Source organism: Narcine bancroftii, chromosome 6, assembly GCF_036971445.1.
Source record: "Narcine bancroftii isolate sNarBan1 chromosome 6, sNarBan1.hap1, whole genome shotgun sequence".
Classification (NCBI taxonomy): Eukaryota; Metazoa; Chordata; class Chondrichthyes; order Torpediniformes; family Narcinidae; genus Narcine; species Narcine bancroftii.
The window spans coordinates 163,709,826-163,734,452 of NC_091474.1; the positions used below are offsets into that span (position 1 = coordinate 163,709,826).

A 24,627-nucleotide genomic window follows, 5' to 3' on the forward strand; every position below is an offset into this window, starting at 1 on the left:
ATGGTGGGGGGGGGGGGGGGGGTCAAGAGTTGGCTTTTAACAGGGTGAGAAACAGAGAGATTCCATAAGTGATCTGAAAATGTTTAAAAAAAACCTCACAGTTGATCAATCATGCAGCATTTTACAGAGAATGCACATTCAAGGGGAATGCTGAAATCCCTACAGCCATATTAGAAAGATAAATAGAAAGCCATTTTATTAAATAAATATACTTACCCTATTTCTTTTTGTGGCTTTCCAAACTTGTTTTTCTTGCATATTACTTGACCATGATAAAGTCCAATTAGTGCTTTTGATTCATTTGTCATTGCCAATTCTCCAAATTTCTAGTTGGGAAAATTAAAAATATTTCTTCAAGTACAGAATATCAATATTTACAGGATGTTTAAAGATTTCATGTGAAGAAGGAATATGAATAAAGAGCGAGTGTTCAGCATCATTACAAAGGTCAATATGGTTCACAAAGATATCACCTACAACTTGCACATTGCTAATTACATGGTTTAATTTACAACATTTCAACAAATAAGTTGCATATCACTGAGTTTACATTATGAAGCAATTCAAATGAAGTCAAACTTGACTTAATTTAATTATCTGTACATAAACTAGTCCAGGACCACTAAAAAGATCTGGTTGCACTATTGAAGCATCATTTTTTCTTGTGCTAACTGTAACTATGAATATTTATGCATATATTTTTAAAATATTTATTATCTCTTTCTGTCTTAGCATATTGTGGTCATGTAATGTTCACTATTTTAGCTGGTGTATCTTGTGTAGCTCTTTGGCTGCTACAAATAAGAATTACAGTTTATCTGTACATTGTACTTGTGAATGACAATAAACTCCCAATACTCATTTGAACTGAGTTTAAAATATTAAAATACATTCAATACAACATTCTGAAGGAAAGGCACTAATACTTGGCATTACTCATAGAAATAACCAGTAAATGTCACAAGACAAAAGGAGATCAAGGGTGTCAAAAGAGGAAACGAGGCAAGTGTGTTTTGAAGGATTCTTTGCAAAGCAATATAGAATGAAAATTGAGACCTAAATTTTCACAGGGTACATGAATTAATTGGAATTGGATAACCCAGTATTCAGTTTTCTCTTCTTTCAATGTTAGGCCAATATTTAATTTTTATAATACTTGAATTCAAAAAGCCCCTTTCGAATGGATGTTGGAGGTCTTAGTTTCATGCTTTGCATAATTTGGTTATTCCCCCCCCCCCCCCCAATTATTTCCACAGAAATCTTTGGAATTTACACAAGAACAAAATGTCTCTCTTACCTGTGATTCCATCAGATAGCCTGCATCAGATCCCTGGTCTGATCCAGTCTTCACAACCTACATTAAAACAAATGTATTGAATCAAAAATTAAAATATTCATAATTTTACTTCATTAAAGCTTGACGAACCTTGATGATCTAATAATTACCTCAATGATTTTCAGTGGAGCAGGATATAGGCCCTTGGTCTGTGCCATCACCTTTTTCATTACCATTTTGTAAATCTGTTCTCTGATGAAAGGAAAATTCATAGCCCAAGACTGAATCTCTGAAATAACAATTGTACAGTATTTACTAATATTGAGGCATTCAGCAGTCAGCATTTGCTCATCAACACAGGCATAGATAATAGCATTTAGTACTTCTCAAGTGAATGAATGGAAAACATGGCTAAAAAAAATGTGCTTTGAGGAGAATATTAAGGCAGCAAAAAAAATGCAAAGAAAAAGATTGGAGAGATTAGTGAAGTTGGACTTTGATGCTGAAATTCAAAGCAATAACTATAATAGAAACTAGGATTGTGTTTCCTGCTTAGGTTTTCCCAGTATAATGTTGATTCCTTATACTATTGTAAGTTCCCCAGTCCAAAAGCTTTAGAGGGGCATGGTTTGTGACACGATTAGTACAAAGTTATTACAGCACCAGCGACATGGAGAACATGCATGGTTAGGTTAATTGGACATGAGTGTAGTTGGGCAGCATGGGCTCATGGGCCAGAAGGGCCTGTTTTCATGCTGTATCACTAAATTAAAAGAAAATATATACATTGAGACATGCATATATCAAGTGTTAGGGTCAAAAATTAAAAACTAGATTAGGCGATAGGACTGAATTTAAATTTGAAGGAAACTACAAAGACAAGGAAGTTGTTAGGCTTTCTATCATTCATAAAAAGCATATCTTTATTGTCGCAGAGTGCTCGATAACCTCCTGGATATGTACAACTCAAGAAACACTCGAGAGCCTCATTATCAGCCAGGAAAAATAGCCATCTTCTTATGTACTCACTTACTTCAGCACCCGCATTCGATGGATGAAATGTGTCTAATTTATAATTAACATTATGTCTTCAGCATTCCCTTCCAAACCTTCAACCCTACAATCTGGAAGAACAGAGGAGCTGTTCCTCTCCAAATTTCACACTTCGAAATAGCTTACAGTTCTTCTATCATTGAGGTTAAAATATACCTTTACGACATGGGTTACAGCTATTTAAGATGATATCCTATCACCACTTTCTCAAGAAAGTGAATAAATATCACCCTTACTGGTAGCTATCACATCCATGGTAGCTGTAAAAAAAAACCCAACTATTTTCCTTTCATTCCTGTGGTATGCAAATAAAGAGGACTTCCAATGTTTTTAGTTGATTCACTGGTGTGATATGATGCAAAAAGATCAAATTGAGAAAAATTTGGAGGGGGATACAGTGGTAGATTGGGATGCTTTGACCATAGTCACAATTGTATTTTCAACAGTCCTTGTGAAGACAAAAGTTCAGAAGGAAAGTTGAAATGAACAAATAAGATGAGTATTTGAAAAAGATAATATTTACAATTTTGAAAAGGAAAGTACCTAAACACAGAACTAAAACTTGAAAAAAGTTTGCTTAAGGTAACAAGTAGAATAACTGACAATGTCTGATGTCCAAATATAAAAATTTAAATTAGGATAAACAACAAAGTAAAATGTCAAACTCAAACTTTTATAATAATTCTCTTAACCCAAGTCTTTTTTGCAAGTTCCATTGTGTAATAATCAAAAGTTCTTCCATATGAACAGTCTTTGCATTTACAAGTGCATGGATTATCAATAACAATTGTATAGACAAGTCCATAAACATTTTTAGGTTGTTAAGCAATTCTGCTGTGACACCACAAATTATAGAGATTTTTGTTTGAAAAGGAAAAAATGAATTTCCTGGAATCCTAGCTATTTCCCAAGTGATGCACCCTCTTCACTCAGAGGTGAAAAGAAAATCTTGGAAGTAAAATGAAAAGTTGTAGATGTTAAAATACGCATCAGGGTAGGTTATTTTTTAAAATGGTAGCTGAATTAATGGAAGCATATAAAAAACCAATGGTGGAACTTGGCTTTAAAAATTGCTCTATTTTTCTGTGCTTTATAGCACTACCAGCTGGCATAAACACTTACAACTCATTACAAGCATGATTTCTTTGAATGAAGGGCCAGAATGACGGTTTGAATGATTTTTGAGTGCCAATCATGGGAACACAGATGAACCAATCTTAGAGGTTCTTGAGGCTATCATTCAGACTGCTCTGGGCTGATAGTGAAGCACTAACTATCAGGAATTATGATAGAATAGCAGATTAGACAAATCACATTTTTAGTGAAGAGAAAAACCATTTTTGGAGAAACCTTTATTCTGAATTTCGTAAATTAAGATGTATTTGCTGGTTAATTCAGACACAAATTTATTTAAGTAATTGTGGGTGTTTTACAGTGCAGTGAACGAAAGAAAAACCACACGGAAGCTATGAGTGAACTGAACCATCCAACCGACTTTACTGGAATTCTCCAAGAGCTTATCAACATAATCCCCATGATCCTTTGCACCCCCCCCCCACCCTCTCCACAGCGGCACCATTGTGACGTCAGCCCAGTGCGAGCCTGTATCTCCATGACCCGGTTCGGTTACAGTTCAGTCCAGCTTGCTACAGTATCTTTTTTGAATTTTTTTTAACAATTTTCAATAGTTTTTGACATTCAAACTTTTGACCTCTGGTGAGTTACTGTAATTAACTGTTTTTCTAACCAATCCTAGCATACGGAAAGTGACTGTGCTGCTATTCAAGAGTGATGCATAAAAAACATTTAAATAAACAAACTGGTTTAAGGAATTGTGCAAAAAATAAGGTGACCAGTAAAATACATTCATTCAGCAAAACTTAACCCTTCCTTAGATGCCGCTCCTTATATTCCTTCTAAAACATTGTTATCTGGATTAATCCGTTTTATTATCTTTTATGCAAGGTTACAGACTCATTGCAAATCCACTGTTAAATGAAAGCAACTTTCCATGCTGGAGCATCTGAGTACATGGTGTACCACATAGCCCACAGGCATCACATTGGTAGGGTAAGGAAACAGAAAACACAGGAGACTTGTTACTCAGACACTGCTCATGAATCCTATATGGCACATCATGTAAACAATAATTTAGTACAGGAGGCAATTTGATTCATCCTGCTAGCACTGTAACCTTATCTGCTCAGTTCCGTGTGTTTATTTTCCTTCCTCTGCAATTTTATACAAAGTCATTAATGCAACTATTTTTCAGATAGTGGACTTCAGAAATCTCTTCTCATCTCTGGTATTTATGTTAATAGTAAAATTCATAGTGAAATTGAGCTGCTTATGTCAGTTGTGACTCAACTACTAGTACTTTCTCCGAAGTCCAAAGATCATGGTTTCAGGTCCTAATCCAAGTTTTAATGCACAACGAAAGGAGGAATTGTTCTATCATGTGGACAAAATGTATGATGCAACTTTTATCACATTTCTCATGTAAGAGCTTGCTGTGCACATATTGGTTGCCTTGTTCCCTAATTTAAAACAGTGATAAAATTTCACCTAATCATTTATTGCCAAACACTTTTGAGACTCATCAAGCATTTTACAAATCAAACAGCAAATTGCAAACTACATATTTTGTTTCAAATACTTACTGTCAGTTAGTTTCTTGTCTTTCTTCAGAGAGATCTGGTTATTTGCTATCCCTCTGGCACAATTAATTGCCACTTCCTCCAAGTATTCCATTGTCCTCTCTTCAGGACTTTTCAACCCAGGCCCTTTGAAGTTAAAAAATAATTACAATTTTAAGTATAGAAGTTTTAATTATTACTTGCTTAAATGGCTGTACTTCCATCCAGATCTAATGGGCCAACAATGTCCAAAATAACTAAGAACCAATTATAAAATTACAAACTTCAGCCATTTGTAGACACTTGATTTCAAAAAAACTTAAACCAAGATATATTATTGATTGAGTAAACTTATGCAAATTTTCCTTTCCATCAAGTGACAGATGCATCTCATTTAAGGTAAAATGTTTCAAATACAGAGGAGATGAAGGATCTCTTTGTATGCCATAGGATACTGTGACCATGATGTAGTATTTTATCACAATGAATCAGGAAGAACAAAATTAAAGCTTGTCAATACTGTATATCAATTGATGTTTATGACTATAAGTTCTGGCAGTCCTTGTTTTGTGAAGAAATTGAATTCTGTAAAAATGCTATGATAAGAAAAACTCAGTGAGAAAAGTTTTTATATTCGTTTCAATGTAAAGACTGCACTCCAATAATTCTGAATAAAAAAAAACCAAAAATACATCAATCCAGACAACTTTTGCCTGTCAATCCCAGTACTCACCATCTCTCCTCACCCTAGCTGTTTTTTTTTCCCTCACCGATCCTGTCGGCAACCCAGTGTTCCCAACCTCAGCACTCCTGTCCCCCTCGATTTCTTTTAATAGGTTTTGGTTCATTGCACTGCACCAAAATTGAAAATTCATTTGCTCCTGATTGCTAATATTAATCATTCATTATGGCAACATGCTTAACCATTTGAGGATATGTATCCTTCAGTTAACTGTGTTAAGAGCAAAAATACATAAACATGTTAATAGAACAGGTTTGTCCGAGTGAAATGCAGCACCTCACACTTAACCGGATTGAACTCCATCTGCCACTTTTCTGCCCAACTCTGCATCCTGTCTATATTCTGTTGTAACCTATGACTGTCTTCAGCATCATCCACAACACCTCCAACTGCAAACTTACTGACCCATCCCTGTACTTCTTCATCTAGGTCATTTATAAAAATAACAAAGATCAAGGGTCCCTGAACAGATCCCTGCAGAACTCTACTCGTTTGTTACCTCCAAGCAGAATACATCTAGTTCACTAGTACTCTCCACTTTCTACAAGCAATCCAATTCTGAATCTAACAGCCAAGGTTTCTGATCAAGTCTCCCATGGGGACCTTGCTGAATGTCTTATTAAAATTCATACACATCACATCTACTGTCCTACCTTCATCAACTTATTTTGTTACTTCCTCAAAAAGCTCAATTACGATTGCGAGCCATGTTTAGTATTCCTGAGAGGATTGTAATTCTCTAAATGCTCATAAATCCTGTCCTTAAGTATCCTCTGGAATAGTTTGCCCAGCACTGATGTAAGACTCACTGGTCTATAATTCCCAGGATTTGCCCTATAATCTTTTTTTAAAAAAAGGGGAATACATTTGTCATTCTCTAATCCTCTGGCTCTTCCCCTGTGGCCAAGGAGGATACAAAGATTATTCCCAAAGCCCCAGCAATCCCTTCCCTCCCTTCCCATATCAACCTGGGGTATATCTCATCTGGTCCTGGGGACTTATCAATCCTAATGTTTTTAAGAGGATCCACCACTTCCTCTTTCTTATTCCCAAGATGGCCCAACACATACCATACATACGTGTGTAATAGTTTATATCGTGCAAATGTCGATCCCCCCCTTATTTTTGGTCTAAAAAATGTGGTATTTTCAAATACAGTACATTTCTCCATATCCAAAAAGCTTGGGTCCAGACAGTTTTTCAGTTTAATGGAACAAAACCAAAATACCCCAAAACAGCACAGTAGCATCAACTGTTGCCAGTTATCCATACCTTCCCACCACCGCTGCCAATCTCTGACAGCTCCCCACTGTTCCTGACTACGGTCCCCGCTTCTGCCCAGGAGCCCCAAGACCCTGCACCTGCCGGTAGACCGCTGTCCTTGATGACGCCAGGACAAAGGATTCTTCTGACCACTTGCGGCTGGGAGACAGCAGCACGCAGTTTGTAAATCAGGTACAACAGAGGGTAAAGAATGGAAAGAGAGAGGGGAGGGAGTTACCTGAAACGATGTCAATCAATTTTCTAATTTCTCCCCATGTGCTGCCTGACCTGCCAACTTCCACCAGTCGCTCATTGATGGTTTGAGATTCCAGCCTGCTTCTCTGAGCCAATTTCCAGCCGTTCAGTGTCAGTCTTCCCGGCTGCTTCTGAACTCTGTTGCTACCAAACTGCGGCCAACAGAGCATCAAAGCCCCACATGGGCAAGTTGGGTGATAATTTTTTTTCAACATGTGACATCATGTCGGTGTCGCAAAAAGTTCTGTTAATGGTACATTTTGGTTTACAGAACTTAGGATAATGGGAAATTTACTGCCCCGCATGTAAAATTCAACTCCTCTATTTTTGGCCCCAGTCACCTGCCCACTGGAGCCCCCAATGCCATATTCTCCCACCCCCCTGAGCTCCCCCCCCACCACCCCCCAGTTGCCCTCTCAGCCGGGCTCCTGATGTCCCAGAAGCCCACCCAACCGAGTTTCCAATGACCTGGCCCCCTGCCCAAGGTCCTGATGCTCTGGCCAGCCGGCTGCCCACTGGCCATCCAAGCTTCTTGCACCCTGAACACAGACTTACCATCTGGTCCCAGCCACCTGCCCACCCATCCAAGCTCCAGATGCCCAAAACGATACAGTCAAAAGTAATACGCACGTAATAGTTGTTATTTTTCTACAAATTTTGACTTGTTCTATTCTGATCTCACCTTGACCAAGGTCCCTTTTTTCTGGTGAATACTAAAGCCAGGTATTTATTTTGGACCTCCTCAACCTCCTCCAGGCACAAGTTGCCTCCTTTATCCTTAAGCGGTCCTATCTTCACTCTCGTCATTCTTCAGTTCTTCATGTAAGCATAGCAAAACGCAAAAATACTGGAGGAACTCAGCTGGTCTCGCAGTGTCCATAGGAGGTAAAAATATATAAGTGATGTTTCAGGCCTGAGCCCTTCCTCAAGGTACAAGTGAAAAAACACAGTACAGGTAGTCCTCAACTTATGATGTTCCGCACTCCCATTGCAAGTCAAAAAGATTGCAAGTCGAAAAAGGGAAGTGGGGACTGATAAAGCACTGTTGGAAGACACTGAACATCATAGTCTAACCAAAATTGAAGTACAGTATGGATTCCAACCATTGTAACTTCAAAAAATCGTAAGTCAGACCAACTTAAGTCAGGGACTATCTGTTGTCTTCCTCACAACTCTCCTCTGGCTAACAGAAATTGTCCTCACGCTCAATGAAAACTCAAGCTCTATGTTCACATCAGCATAGAACACTTTAGGGTTTCCTTAATCCTACCTGTCAAGGCCTTCTCATGCCCCCTTCTTGCTCTCCTCAGTCCTTTCTTAATTTGTTTCCTGGCTACCATATAATTTTCATGAGTCCTTCCTGTATTTTGCTTTCCTAACCTGAAGTATGCTGAGCCCTCCTTGCTTTTTGCTTCCTAAGTCTAATTTGCAAGCAATGTTTTCTTTTTATTTTAGTTCAATGTGAATACCTTTGTTTAATTAGTATGAACATTTTATGTTTAATTATTATCTGATAAACATTTTTTAAAAATCTCATTTTTAATTTCAAACAATTTTGAATTGTTTTCAATCAGTTAAATCTCTTCCAAAGGTTTTTATAATTACCTAATGATCAGATCCAATAGATGCACAAGCTGTCAAAAGGCCTTCAGGGACAGGGACTGAGAGTGGACTACTTGAGGCCTAGCTCCTGCAACACAGCCAGACCAAATCAGAAACCATGGCTAGACACAGTAGTTCGTGCATTGCTCAGAGCTGATGCTGCCTTCAGGTTGAGTGACAAGATGACATTAAGATGAGCAAGGGCGAACTCTCCTGTTTAATCAGGAAGACAAAGCATAGGTACATGCAGAGAATCCACACATTCTTGTGTGACACCAGCAATACAAGATGACTGGGGCAAGGGATTCAAACCATAATTGACAACAAGCTAATCCTGCAGGTCAGCGACAATGATGCCTCCCTTCCGTCAGGTTAAATACTTTTGATGCACGGTTCAATGAATAAAACAATGTGACATTAAAGAAAACCTTGTCTTCCCTTGAAGAACAGGCACCCTGTGTATCTGTGGCAGATATGAGGAGGATCCTATCCAGGGTGAATCCATGCAAAGCAGCAGGACCAGAAAACATACCTGATTGGGTGCTGAAGGATTGTGTGGTCCTCAACATGTCACTGCAACGGTCCACTGTCCCCGCAAGATTCAAAGCAGCCATAATCATCCTGGCACCCAAGAGAGCGATGGCAGCTGGTCTAATGATGATTGCTAGTAGCTCCAATCTCGACAATCATGAAGTGCTTTGAGTGACTGGTAATGGAATCCATCAAAGTGCACCTTTCAATCACACTGGACATGTTCCAATTTGCCCTCCATCCAAATCAATTCACAGATATGGAATAGCCTTTACCCTCCATTCTGTCCTGATCCACCTAGAGAATGAAACCTTTTACACTAGGCTGTTGTTCACTGACTAGCTCAGTTTGCAACACAATCATACCTCAGAAACTGATGGATAAACTGTCCTTGGGACTCAACACCCCTCCCTCCAACTGGATTCTGAACTTCTTGACTGAAAGTCTACAGTAAGACTAGTTGGTAGCAAAACCTCAAGTTCCATCGTGCTGTGCACTGGTGCACTTCAGGGCTGTGTGCTAAGCCTGTTGCTATTCATGACTGCACTGCTTGATTCGTTTCTAACAGAATCATCAAGTTTGTGGATGACACAACAGAATTTGGCTTCAATGGCTTACAAAGAGGAGGTTGGGCGTCTCGTAAAATGGTGCGAGAACAACAACTTGGGTTTCAACATGGACAAGCCAAAAGAGATGATTGTGGACTTCAGGAGACAAAGGTTGAGGTTGAGCATTCTCTCTTGCATATCAATGGATCTGTAGTGGAGAGCACCAAGTTCCTTGGTGTACACATAAAGGATGACCCATGCTGACACCACAATAACTCCTTGATAGTCAGGAAGGCACAGCAGTGCCTACACTTCCTAAGTAGATTGTCAATTGTGCTCCTGTAAAAAGTTGTCAATGTCCTGTCTGGCTGCAACAAAGCACCGAACCAAAAGTCAATACAGAGGATCATCAAAATGGCCGAAAAGATCACTGGGGTGTCCTTTCAACTGTTGATGATATCTCCCAGGAGCACTGTTATACAGGGCTCAAAGAATTATAGAAGACCTTTTTCAATCCAGGACACAGTATCTTTGATCCACTACAGTCAAGAAGGAAATATAGATGCATCAACATCAGGACTCCCAGGCTAGGAAATAGCTTTTAACATCAATCTGTGAGATTGATGAACTATGTATCCTGCAACCAGATAAATCATCCCAGAATATTTATATATTTTTATTTTGTATACTGTATATTCAACAATCCTTTATTGTCATGTAATAGTGCAGAACATGTAATATATAAAATTGCCTTCTGCCTGCTGCAAGGCAGACAATGAGATGCCCAGCACCGCTTACAGTAAGAGAAAGAGATGCAAAAAAAAAGTCCCTTCACTCATTCAGCGTCCATGGTTTCTCCTCCATTGCTACTTTAGTTGCCGCAGCAGCACAGATTCCTGCTCCATTCATCAGCAACCCAAATTCAAACCTTTGATGTGGTCAGGAAGCCTTAAATTCCCAAAGCCCTTTAAGAACCCTTCTTGCCCTCAACACATTCTCAAATCCTGGTGCTGATGCCTGGTTCCCATGAGCCAATCTCCAGCAGCTTTCAGCCCGAGTGGAACCCCGACAGCAAGTTATCTATAAATTGTCTGCAGCCATGGTCACCTTCCCTTTAGGGTCGTTTCCTCTGCTTCCCACTCTGGTGTCCTATCTGGTCCTATGCTTCCCAGAGTCTGCAACACCTTGTAGCCTTTGCTGAGCATGGCCACTAGCACCTTGGGCACAGACCTCCATGTTTGGAAGATGTTATTTACAAACACTGTCAGCTCCATTTAAAGCCTGTATGGAGACACTGGCATTAGAAGCAGGCGGTTGAACTCTTCAGTGCAGTTCTCACAGGTCTGAGCCAGCAGCAGTCCTGCCATTTCCGCCAGTGCCACCATTGTGTAATACAAGTGATTATTATGTCCTATGTGAGTATGTGTGTGCACCATGGTCTGGAGAGATGCCGTTTAGTCAGGTTGTATATGTACAGCAAGATGATAATAAAATTGAACTTGGTTGTGGACTACTCCACTTTGTGCAATTAATTAAGTAACAAGCCCAGTAGCTCCATTATTGTTCCATGGAATGAATGAGAACTGCAGGCAAATCAGCACTATTAAACAGGTTTAAGCTTCCAGTCTGTCAATAAAAACAACATAGTTTTTTTTAATTATTAAATACTTGAATGACTAAATATTGCCAGGATTTCTTTGAAGTAGAAGCTTACCAAGGGGGGAAATTAAATGGTCCACCAAACCCATCTTCTTGGCTTTATCAGCTCGAATGTTTTTCCCAGTCAACATGACATCAAGAGCGCTAGGAAGACCAATCTGATGATAGACCAATTGGGACATTAAGCTATGTTCAACATACATTGCAGAAACAGGTCATTTTACCAAAATGGTTCATAGCCTGTTTATAGTCCAAACTTTTGCTATCTAATTGCATCATTTTAATTTTATTGACCTCATTGTTTATCCAGCTTCACCTCAGGTGCACAAAATGTTATTTGCCTTAATTATTACTTCTTTTTTATGTTTCATATGCTTCCCATCTTTTGGTTGAATTTTCTTGAATTCCTTGTTGATTTATCAAAGATCACTATATTGTGAACTGAATTTTGTTTTCTGATTTTTGGTTCAGTTTGGTTTTTGTATTTTTTTTGTATTAATACTATGTAAAAGTAGATAGGTAGCATTGGCTTTATGAAAACAAAATCTTTAATCTTTGTGAAAGACATTGAAATTAGTATGACACTTCAACAATCAATTATAAAATTTACCAATATGTTTCCGTCAAGCACAAATAACTGGGATTGGTTGGTTAGAGGGTCCACCGCATGCAACATTAAAGTAAATGCATAAAATTAAATGTCAATCATGCATAATTTAAAATGTTATCAGAGGACTTCAGATTTTTATCCCTGCTCAATTTTTAAAATTGATAAAAACCGAGAAGTTCAATCTTTTATTTATGACCTTTCATTTTGGAATCCCTTTAACTGTAATAATTTTCTCCATTCTATTCAACTCAATTATCTTAAAGGCTTCAATCAGATCAACAGGTTTACTCGAGACCTTAATTCTAGTGACATAATGTTGGCACAATAAAAGCTCAGTTACCTTGCACACGCTGAATCAGACTGGTACCCTTCAATATGATCCCTCATCTCTGCCGACAGCGGCCTGGACACTCCCTCAGTAGCTTTACTTAATGTGACATTGTGCCACCCATAAGTTCCCCAAACATTGGGGCATTTACAGAAATTTGCTTTGGACCAAGGGGGTCCTTCAGATCAGAATTTGGAGATGTCCCTACATTTGTAGATTTGTGTGTTTGCATAGGAATCCTTATTTCTGACAGGTCTCCTCTCAGGAGGCCAGAGCAAGTTGTATTCATCACTATAGATTTGTACATTTATTGTTTGTCCAAATAACTCTGCAAGGATGGACAAACATAACCTTTTCCTCTTTATTTTTCCATTTTATATTTTTATCAACAATATCTTGAGTTAAGACTCCACTAGGTTTCCTACTATACAGAGTAAGTTACACATCCTGAACTATATAGGAACTATATATTTTTTCTTATTCTCAGATCTCTGTTCTAACACACTATATGCCACTACAATCAATATTGTAATATGCATGAACTGCAAAGAAAACATTTTAAGATATCATAAAATCTTAAAATCAAGTCAACTTGCTTTGTATGGATAGTTTAGCTGAACAGACTTTCTTTTCAAATAGCTTCCTTTAGTGAACAACATAGTTTCTATTCAAGTCTACACAAGTACTTACTTCAACTATGCTAGACTGTTCACTTATAAATTTTGACAAACAACGACAGACTTTTGAATTCAATAATTTCAGTTTATAGTTTATACTTTAATTCAATTCATATATTGGATTTAATTACCATCTTTGGCAATCGCTGAGTACCACCTGCCCCTGGCAGTAAACCAAGCATGACCTCTGGAGTGCCCAGGATGGTCTTTCTGTCCTTTGTTGCTATCCTGTAATGGCAGGCAATGGCGACCTGTAAACATATTCAATAATTCAGCTTCAGTGACAAATGTGCAAAAAATAAGCAACTTTTAAAAAAAAGAGTCAGAATGAGCCATTTACTGGCAGAAAATGCTGTGCCCATTCAATCACAAAGCTAAAAACAAACTCAACTTTGTAATTATCTTTGATCTTTCTTTGTACATAGAAGTCAGACAAATCACAATTTACATCAGCCCAATGAAATTCATCATATACATGCTCTGATGGTGAAAAAAAATAAATGAAATTAAATTAAAACTGTATGCAAATCTTTTAATTTCAACACAAAAGTGGAAATAAAATAGCAATGTACAGAATAAGATCTTGAGTTTTTCATGTACTGTGTGGACCATAATGTAAAACACAATTTGCCAAATATATTGCAAATGAAACAATTCCACATCAGTAACTGATAGTCAAGACAAAGAGTACAAATATTCCATATGAAGTATATGACTGGTTTTATAATAATCATAGATGAGTACATAACATAAACAGGCCCTTTGGTGCACTCCATCCAAGATGAACTTCTTACCCATCTACAGTAATTTCATTTGACAATTAATTGTACCCTTCTATGCCTTGCCAATTTAAGTGCGTCATGAACACAGTAACTAGATCTGATTTCACCACCTCTCTGGCAGTACATTCCAGATATCAACCACTGTATAAAATACTTAGAACCCCTTTCTCTCAACTTAAACCAATGTCCTCTTGCTTTTGATAATATATGAGAACAATTTTGTATACTATATGCTTTTCATATTTTTATCAGGTCACCCCCAAGACTCCTTTATTACAGGGGAACAAACTCCGCCTATAATTAGTCCCAATAATTAGTCTACTAATCCAGGCAACACCCTGACGACTTTTCCATGCATTCTCTCCCATGAAATCACATTGGAGAACAGGTAGCTGGATATGGGGCTCGAGCTTGGCATCTAAGGGGGCGGAGAAGGAAGCAGGATCCTTGTCCACTTACTGACTTTGAAGGGGCTTTCATTTCTTTCCATTCTTTTTCCCTTTTTATTTTGCAAAGTGGCGCTAGAATGAGGTGATTCTTTCCGAAGCCTTTGAATAGTACACAAAAGCTTTTCATTGAATCTCAGTACGTGTGACAATAATAAATGCATTTAAATAAATCAAAATATTCTGTTAAATATATTCAGCTTTTTAATACACTGTGAGAATTCTTTCGTGCAACCTACCGAGTCAGCTGGCTTAGTGACATCAAAGTTTCTGAACACTAGTGATCCTATTGAACAGATGAATGAAGGGATGAAAAAAATGGGGATATTCTTGCAAATTGTTTTACTTTAAGTCGATGGGAAGGCTTCATTGCTGATTGTAAATTCTTATCAAAAAGTAGGAGAGCAAAAACTAAAGTGAAGCCATTGCATCATTGAGAGTTTAGAGAGAGAGAACAATCTATGGGTTCAATGACGGTACACCTTAGACTAATTTTTTTTTGAACAAAGAACATTTATTACAACAACAATGCAAAGTTGGGTGCTTCCCCGTACCCTGGGAATACATCAGATGCATATTATTAATAAAATTTTAAAAATCCACTGGTAATTCATGAGTTTGCAGCAGGATAGAGGTACCATTGGTTTTGCTGAGACTTGCCAGCCAGTTAAAAGTAGAAATTCAGTCTAAACACATATTGTTCCATCTCTCACAATCTGTACAAAACAAGCACCAATGTAACATTTTCTATTGTTGCCTTTGAAGGCATTGGACAATGCCAATTTAGAAACTTATTAATAGGAAGTTTGTCATTTTGCATTTGAAGGAAAATAATTAAAGTTAATAATAATCCTTGAAAAAACTTTCCTTGTTTTCATAAAAGACAATCTACTATAAATTACTCTAATACAAAATAATTAGTTGAACCAGACAAATGATTATCAATCTTGAATTACTCATAAAATCAAGAAAGATAAACAGACTAGGTGTACATTGGGATGAAGGAGAAGTACATTGATTTTAAGACCCAGAGGCAGATAACTGGGAATTAAAAACAATTTGATTTAATATTTGAGACAATGGTGATTACCAATTTCATGCTTTTGCTGCTACTTTCTATGCTAATAGTTAAGATGCACACAAAGTTGGAACACATTCCATACCTCAAGACCACCTCCAAGGCAGGAACCATTGATAGCAGCTACAAATGGCTTCGTTGATCTTTCAATCTTCTCAAACATTTTCTGTCCTTCTTGAGATAAATGAATGACTTCTTCCAGAGTTTTACATTCTTCTATCATACTGCACACAAAAAAAAAGATTTTGCATGACAAAATTTAATGCTAATGTCATCACCTCTACAATTTTGTTGGCATTCATGGATTTAACAACACTGCCGCCAGTGCCAGCCTCTTGCTAATGTCTAATGACCAAGGCCAATAAATAATCTCTTCTTGGTCTCATTTTGGGGACTGCAATAGAAACAAATGCTTCAACTTAACCTAATATACATTTAAAACATTTTGATCAAATTATACAAATCCTTTCAACACTTTTTTTTAACATGTTATTTACAGCAAGGTAGAAGCCAATTCTAGCCATTTAAAGCCGTGCCACTCAATTGAATCCAAATTAACCAACAATCTTGAACATTTTTGGAGGAAACCCATGCAAACACAGGGAAAACGTACAAACTTATTACAATCAGCGCTAGATTCAAACCCAGGTCACTGGCACTGTAATAGCATTGTGCTAATCGCCAAGCAAACCATCAATAGTTAACTATATAATACATATTATAAACAATTTTCAATCATACATTAATTTTGTAGCAAAATCTAATTCTTAACATGTATATTATGCAAAGCTTGAAGAATACATTTATGATAATCTGATGAAACATCTAAGGTTCATTCTTTGAAGTCAAAACTGGTGGGGGAAAAAAAAAGGAGCCAAAATTCATAGCTGTAAATAAGGAAAAGAAATCAGAGGGGCAATGTAAACAGGGAAAAAAAAACAAAAGGAGAAAAACTATGTAGTGGTGCACATTATGGAATCTTGCATCACACGAGGAAGGCCTACTGGCAATTATAACTGCTCGACTCCTTTTGAAAGAATTATTCACATCTCACTGCTCTCCTACAGTCATGCAAATAATTTATTGAATGTGACCAGAAGTAAATTTTTAAAATTGCAACGCACTTGATATCAGCACCAGCGATAAAACAGCCGGGTTTTGATGAGATAAGGACGACACTTCTAACCGCATCATTTGCCCAGACTTCATTCATAACTTCAGTAAAATCTGACTGTAGCTTTTGAGATAGAGTGTTAACCTATACAGCATAAAAGAAAACAATTTTCAAAATACTATATTACATTATTTAATTGAATACCTCAATTTCCAAAATGCATTTAACACAGCTGCCATCCAAGGTACAAGAAGAATCAGATATCTCAAACAATTTGTGTATTCATCAAAACAAATTGTGCAAATCTACACTGATGTTCTATGGTTCAATAGTGACCCCTCGCACATGACTGATCTTCAATGTTTTTGAAAACATTCTAGAATGTTAAAATATGTAACCTTTAACATTTTTAATGTATACTTGGTAAAACTTGGATAATTATTATATTGCATTTATTTTTCACTATTATTATAAAAATAATCCAGAGTTAAATCAAAGCAATGAATTTTAAAGATGGCTGCAATGGAAAATTATTAAGAGCAATTTCAGAACAAAGCATAGCTACTAATAACAGATCAAACATGTGGAGACTAGAAGATAACCAAAACAGAACACATCACAAATTAGAGACCGCCTGCACCCACAGCCCTCCCTCTCCACAAAAGACTGGTCCACCATTCAATTTGATCACGGCTGAACTACCCCAGGCCTCAACTCCTTTCTGTGCTCATTTCACAAGTTCAAGTTTTCTGTCACATGTTCCACAAGATGCAGTTTGTCTTGCAACCGGTTCAGCAGACTTATCGTATGTCGTAGAAGTATTACAGAGAGGGTTGTTCAGAACAAAGCTAATAGAATTTGACTGTTGAGAGTTCATTCAGAAGTCTGATAATGGCAGGAAAGAAACAGTTAGATCCTGTTAGTACATGATCATATATGGTGGAAAGGGTTCATTGTAGCTGAGAGCAAGTAGAAAAATACTGATAATGAAAGAAAATCAATCCTCCCATGTTTGTGACAGGAGGAACTGGTATTGCTGAGTTTTATCCTTGCCTAAAACTGTAGCTAAATACAGTAAAGCTCCCCCACATCCATCTCTGTCATCTATGGGGATTGGTAGATGCCAGATCAGAGAATTTGCCGGTTGTTTGAGTGTTGCAAGATTGGCAAACTAACCACTAGGGACACCAATTTTAAACTTACAAAATTTTTTACCTATTTATTTTCCATGATTTTATGTCAGTTGCTTGAATTCTGGATATCTGGAACTTTACTGTTTCAACCAAAGCATAGAACATTCATTCCTTCTTTCCTTGAAAGCATCCTGTTTATCAATACTAATTTCTTTGTATTTTAGCATAATGGCACAAAAAAGCTTTATTTACTTTGCTGTAAAAAATATTTGAGTAAAAATGTTGTTCTTCAGCGACAGGGTCTAGAAATCCTGGTATCTACATATAATGAAATTAAACTTAAGTCTCCGCCTCCAAGAATGCTTTATCTATCCAAAGGGCAAATTTCTTTGACACATACCAATGAATCTTCTATCCTACGAGATGAGTAGATGAAGAGAGAGTGGCTAAGGTAGGTTAAGTCTGTTAATATGTTGGCAGATTTTCCGATGCAGTAGCATAGAACCGAATGAAGAGGAGGGAAATATGCACTTGGGCAGAACAGTGATGCACCCTTACAGGATACTTTCAATAGAAGAGGTTAAGGGATGCAGGTAACATGCCAAATTTCATCCAGCTTCTGAGGAAGTAAAGGCACTACTGCTCTTTATTAGCCATTACATTGATGTGGGTGGACCAGGACAAGTCACTTGAAGTGTTTACTCATGAGAACTTTAAAAAAAAGCCATCTATTATCACCCCCTCATTACCACTTATGCAGACCAGTGAGTTACATCCATTCCTCTTCTGAAAATCTATAACCAGTTTTTTTGTCTGCTGACGTTGAGATGAAGTTGTGGTCCTAGCAACAAGCCACTCATCCCTCTTTGCATCTAGCACTTTCGCTCTGTCTGCTCCAACAAGTATCTCCCAGTGGCCAGCAACCTCAATTCCATACCCTAATGTCACACTGCATATTTGTCCATGGCTTCATGTACTGCTAGGTTCAGACCACACGTAAATTGGAGGAACATCACATTATATTCGGCCTCAGCATTCTACAACCAAATGGCTTTAATATTGACCTCCAATTTCTGGCAACCTCCTGTCTCCTTTCTCTTGTTTTACCTCGTCCCTCAGACTCCCTTTCTCCAGCTCCCCAACCCATTTTCCCTCTTTTATCCTATCATAGGGTATCCTGTTCTGTCCCTCAGCTCTTTTCTCTTCTTCCTCCTGTATCCACCTATCTGCCTGTGTTCCTTCCTCTTCCCCCTCCCACCCAGCTTATTCAAGTGTTTGCCTAATGTTTGGCATACCTGAAGAAGGTCTCAGGCCAGACACATCAATTGCCTATTGGTTTCCCTGTATGCTACACTAGTTGCTAAAGCACTTTTGTGTATTGTATGGTCCATCTATCTCCTTTCTGTACTCAGTTTCATCATTGTTAGAGATCTTGGATTTATAGATGGAGTTGGAGAGGTGCTTGGCCATGTAGTTATAGGTGACAGGGTTGAGTATATGGTCATAGGGCCAAATGCAGATAATTGTAGAGCAGGTATTGTCACATGGCATGTGGGATAGGATGTCACAGATCCAATTGCAAGAGGTGGGCTGCTAAGACTAATGTCATCTACATTGGGATGACTGTTTGATACTATTGTATTGAAGGCAAAATTATAGTCAATAGACAAGTCTGACAAAGATGTCCTTGTTGTTCAGTTGATCCAAGGCTGAGTGTGGGGCCAGGGAGATGGCATCTGCATTGGACCTGTTGTGGTGCTATATGAATTGGTGGCTGGAAGACTGGAGTTAGTGTGAATCACACCCAACCTCTTGAAGCACTTAAAGACAGTGGGTGCCAGAGCCACTGGCTAGTAGTTATTTTGATCCATCACTATATTATGCAGGTGAGTACTTCAGCCTGTGGGAGGGAGAGGCTGAAGATATCTGCGAATATGCCCACCAACTGACCCACAAAGGCACAGTAGACATGTTCAGAGACCAGTTACTTTTCATCTGATCAATCATAAGGTCAATCTGTCATCTTTAGTTGTGACCATGGGTGCAGGTATGTGTAAAATTGAAGAGATGTGTGCTACTGGTTTGCTGGTATCCTGCTTAAAGAGAGTGTAGAATGATATGAATTCATCTGGGAGGGATGTGCTGTTGTTTGCCATTCTATTTGGTTTCACTTTATAATTTGTGATGGCATGCAATCCCTGCCACAAATGCCTGGTATTCATCTGGTTCAATTGGAACTCATCTGGTTTGGTACCATTTCTTGGCATTTCAGATAGTCTTGCGCAGGCTGTTGTTAGACTTCTTGTCTAGTGCAAAGTCACCTGACATATATCTTTTTCCTGGCCCTCAATAGTGAGTAGACCTTGACATTCAGCTATAGTTTCCTGTTGGAGAAACCATGGATTGTTCTCTTTAGCATAAAGTCTTCTACACACTTGCTGATGAAGTCAGTAATAGCAGAGGTGTATTTGCTCAAGGTTAGTTGCTGAGTCCATGAATACAGACCAGTCTACTGACCAAAAACAGTGACGTTGGACGTCAACTGTTTCCTCAAACCACGATTCATAGCATTAACAACCAAGTCCTAATGCTTTAGTTTCTATTTGTTGGCAGTTAGCAGTAAAACTGACTGGTGGTTTGATTAACCCTCATTTCCCATATCCCCTCATTTCCCTTATCTTTCAAAAGTTAATCTACCTCTTCAAATACCTTCAAATAGCTATGCTACACAACCCTCAAGGGTAGAGAAATCCAAAAGTTTATGATCCTCTACAAGAAATGTCAACAGTCTTCAATTTAACCTCCCTTTTTACCTTGTTACAACATGCACTCATTTCAGACATTTTCCTACTTGTGGAAACATCTACACTGTCAAGCACCCTTGTGAATTTTTAACTTTCAATAAGATCACCTGTCATTCTTCTAAATTCCAAAGAATAGTGATCCAACTTAGAAACAGAGTTGTACAGCAGTGAAAAAACTCCTTGGTCCAACTCATCCATGCAGACCATATCTATTTACAATAGTCCCATTTGCCCGATTGAGGACCATATCCTTCAACTTCTTTCCAATTCAAGTATCTGTGCAAATAACTTTTAAACAATGCAATTATATCTTCTCCTCATAATTTTATAAACCTTTATAAAGTCGCTCCTCAGGCTTCAATGTTCCAGTAAGAATAAATCAGTCTAGCTAATCCCTTCTTATAACTACAGGCCTCTGTTCCAGGTAACATCCAAGTGAATGTCCTTTTAACTCTTTCTAATGCCTTCACATCTTTCCTGTTGTGTAGTGATCAGAATGGTATACAATACTCCCAAGTGTTCAACACCTCTGTCTATGAAGCAAAGCATGCTAAATGCTTTCTTAATTGCCTTTTTTTTTTAAGTGCTTGTGATTGAACAAGCCTCTCATCACAGATTTCAAGTTGCTAGACCAGCAGAAGATTAGAGATGGGGGAAAAAAATCAACAATGAAGGGAACTGGATATGTGGGAAGAAATTGCGTGCCAGCTCACATCAGTGAGAATGCAAGAATTGGTGATAATTAGGATTTGGGGTTTAATTGGGAAAGAAGACCAGTGGGTTGAGTTATCTTTGTTTTTCAAGGTGATTTTGGGGGGGCCGTGGCAAGATGGCATAGGGAACAGACGTGCCTTCCAGACCTCTCCTGACTCTGATTTATTGTTTTGTCTTTAAGTGCCCGTTAAAGTTCTTTTAAAAGTTTATAAATAATAAGAGGTGTTGGATTAGTGCCTAATGGTTTATATGCAAAAAAAAGAGGTAAAAGAAAACATCAACAGACTGTTAAAACACTACATTTTCTGAAATTGTCTGAGCCTACTTGTTTACAAGAAGCCAGGACTCAGCGTAGAATGGATCCAGAGGAGGACGTGCAGAGTTCGGCATTGAAGCTCTGTTTTAAGCCGGTGAGGCTCTTTGAAGGTCGCATTCAACAGCTTTCGGACCAAGGGGCTGGACGGGTGCCAGTATTTCACACAATAGCCACTGTGAGTGCTGTTACTCAGTCTTTGACAGTTGAATCAGCTGGGGCGCCACCAGCTGGAGAGTTAAAGAGCTGTCATTCGACTGCTACAGTGGTGGCGCTGCAAAATGCATCTTCAATTACAACGGTTTTTCCAGACTTCGATTCAGTGAAGATGATTAAAGAGATTTGGCTTAAAGATAACTCTGATCTTCAGTCTCCTGGCATTGCTGGGGGGACTTTGAGAGGGATTTTTATACGAAGTCAAACTGCTAGAAAAGATACTAAATTAAGGGAAGGGACAGAAGATCCCGTGGTCTCTAAGGAACAGCAAGACCCCATTATGCCTGAATCTACTTCTGTTGAAATGTCTGTTAAGGATCTTGAAGATAAGATATATTCTGTATCGAGTCACTTAGCTAATTTTGTGAACCTGTTTATTTCCAAGATTAATGCGATGGCGGAAGTCATTAATGGAGCTTTTAAGCTTGAAACCATTGAAAGATTTGAAATGTGTGATCAAGGTTTAGTCGATGCACAGGATCAACTGCAAGATGAAAATAGAATAATTGAAACATTGCAGATCCAAAATAAAAATTTAGCAAAAAAGGTTGATTATTTGGAGAATCAATCTAGACGGAATAACGTGAAAATTGTTGGTTTGCCAGAAGGCATAGAAGGACCAGATCCAAGAAAATTTTTTACTGAATGGATTCCACGAGTGTTAGGACAGGATAAATTCCCTGAAGGTTTAACACTGGAACATGCTTATAGAGTTTTAAGAAGAAAATCTTTTTCAGGACAGAATCCAAGATCTGTTTTGATCCTTTGTTTGAACTATTGTGACAGAGAGACAATTTTACTAGAAATGCCCAGCAAAATAGATCTCCTTTGATGGTTCAGAATAATCCTGTTTTCTTCTATCAAGATTTGAGTCAAGAAATTATGTTTCAACGACGCAAATTTAATTCTGTGAAAGAATGGTTGTGGAAAAAAAGACATAAGGCAACATTTAGGTATTCTGCGGTACTGAAGATTTTTTAGGATGGAAATTAGCCAAAGTACTTTGACAATCTTAAAGAGGTTATGGACTTTGCTCAGTCTCTACCAATCATGCAGTTCCAGGAACTATGTAGTCCTTCAAGCTCTACAAAGAGAGTAGAGATGTAAGGTGGGATCCAGATTTTTAAAAGAAATGGAAGCAATGGTGACCGAAGTGGTAACGTTGATTTAAAAAAATAAATCTTTTATCTTTTTTTTTGAGAAGAGTTTAAATAGTTTAAATAATGATGATAGTTTAATGAAATGGGAGTTGGGAGAGGGAACTGGGTGGGCACTAGTTTCCAGAAGTCATCAGCTACCTGTGAGTTATCTCACACCCAATATTTTGGGGGAGTTACCGCTTTGGGCGGTTTAAACAGGAGGAGGTAGTTGTGACCTCTGACCTGTTTTTTTTTCTTTTTAATTTTTGGGTTAAGAAGTGAAGGTTTTTTTAAATTTTTAAAAATAAATAATTTTTTTTTAAACTCTTTTTGTTTTCTGATTGTAATTGAGAGGGAATTAGGAGGTTTTTTTTCTCTCCTTTTTTTTCTCTTTTTGGGGGGGGGGTTTCTCTTTTTTCTTTCTTTTTTAAGAGGATGATGTCACAGAAGATAATAAGTCAAAAATTGAGGATGTTGAATTAGATGAAGAGGAAGATGAGGGGAAAGGTGATAAGAAGAAAGAGAAAAAAATTAAGTACAAATACACTGAGGGAGAAGAGTTTAATAAAATTAAGTTAATTTCGATAGAGAATTTTGAAGATGTTATAAATGAAGAATATGGAGAATTTTATAAGAGTTTGAACTTTTTTTTCTTTTTTTATATAAGGGGAGGGGAAGGGAATAAAAAGTTTATCTGATTGTTTTTCTAAGGGATGTTTTTGTTCTCTCGATGAATTATAAAGGAAACTTGGTATTAATGGAAATTCTGTATTTATGTATTATTAATTAAGATTTTTTGTATAACAGATATGTGGTTGATATATGATTTTAATATTTGAACTTAGTTTTAAAGTGGATTTCATTTGTTAAATACATGTATTATGTTTGATTTAAATATATGTTTAAGGGTATTATTTTAGTGTTGATATTTTTTTTGTTGTTAGTAATTTTTTTTGTTAAGTTTTATCCTTTTTTGTAAGTGGGGTTTTTTCTGTTTTATTTACAACATTGTTAATTAATTCTTCACTCTTTATTTTGGAGGGAGGGTTGGACTAATTTTAAATCAGATGATTAATGTTGTGTTATAATTATTGGGGGGGTTAATTTGTGTAGTTTAATGATGTAGTATTCTAATTTTTATTATCTTATTTTTTATTATTTCTTTAAATGTAATTTTTATTTTATTCATATCATAAAATTTTAAATAAAGTTTAAAAAAAAAAGGTGATTTTGGAGCAAGATCCCACAATAATTTGCATGATTGACCAGATACGATATAGATTGTTAAACAAGACATAGATAGGAAAAGAGATGAGGTCCTGAACAGAGGATAAAGGGAGTTAGGAGTTACGAAGGAAGTGAAAAGGAGGACCTCAAGGGTAATAATCTCTGGATTTCTGCCAGTGAGAAAGGAGAAGGAAGCTATGGCATGTGAATGCGTGGCTGAAGTTAGTGCAGGGGGCAGGGGTTCAGATTCGTGTTTCATTGCAATCTCTTGTGGAGAAAGTACGACCTGTACAAAAAAGAACAGGTTGCAACTGAACTGGAGGGGAACGGATATCCTGGTGGGCAGGTTTGCAACAGATGTTGGGGAGATTTAAACTGGTTCGGCAAGGAGACAGAAACCAGAATGAGAGGGCACAGAATAGTGGAACAATTGATGCAATGTGCAGTGAGTTTGTGAGGAAGGACAGGCAGCGGAGGGAAC

The 24,627-nt window shown here is 37.6% G+C and overlaps 1 protein-coding gene across 1 annotated transcript in view; it reads right to left on the bottom strand.

Annotated features, from left to right (window-relative positions):
* LOC138736675 (trifunctional enzyme subunit alpha, mitochondrial-like) overlaps positions 1 to 24,627 on the bottom strand; it is an 85,158-nt gene that overhangs the window by 35,522 nt on the left and 25,009 nt on the right. Inside the window, exons 5-12 of the mRNA XM_069886563.1 lie at positions 16,611 to 16,744; positions 15,572 to 15,710; positions 13,312 to 13,431; positions 11,621 to 11,723; positions 4,990 to 5,112; positions 1,447 to 1,565; positions 1,298 to 1,354; positions 217 to 326 (exon numbers count right to left, since the gene is read on the bottom strand). Of these exons, the coding sequence (XP_069742664.1) occupies positions 217 to 326; positions 1,298 to 1,354; positions 1,447 to 1,565; positions 4,990 to 5,112; positions 11,621 to 11,723; positions 13,312 to 13,431; positions 15,572 to 15,710; positions 16,611 to 16,744 (905 nt within the window). The remainder of the gene's footprint in view (positions 1 to 216; positions 327 to 1,297; positions 1,355 to 1,446; positions 1,566 to 4,989; positions 5,113 to 11,620; positions 11,724 to 13,311; positions 13,432 to 15,571; positions 15,711 to 16,610; positions 16,745 to 24,627) is intronic.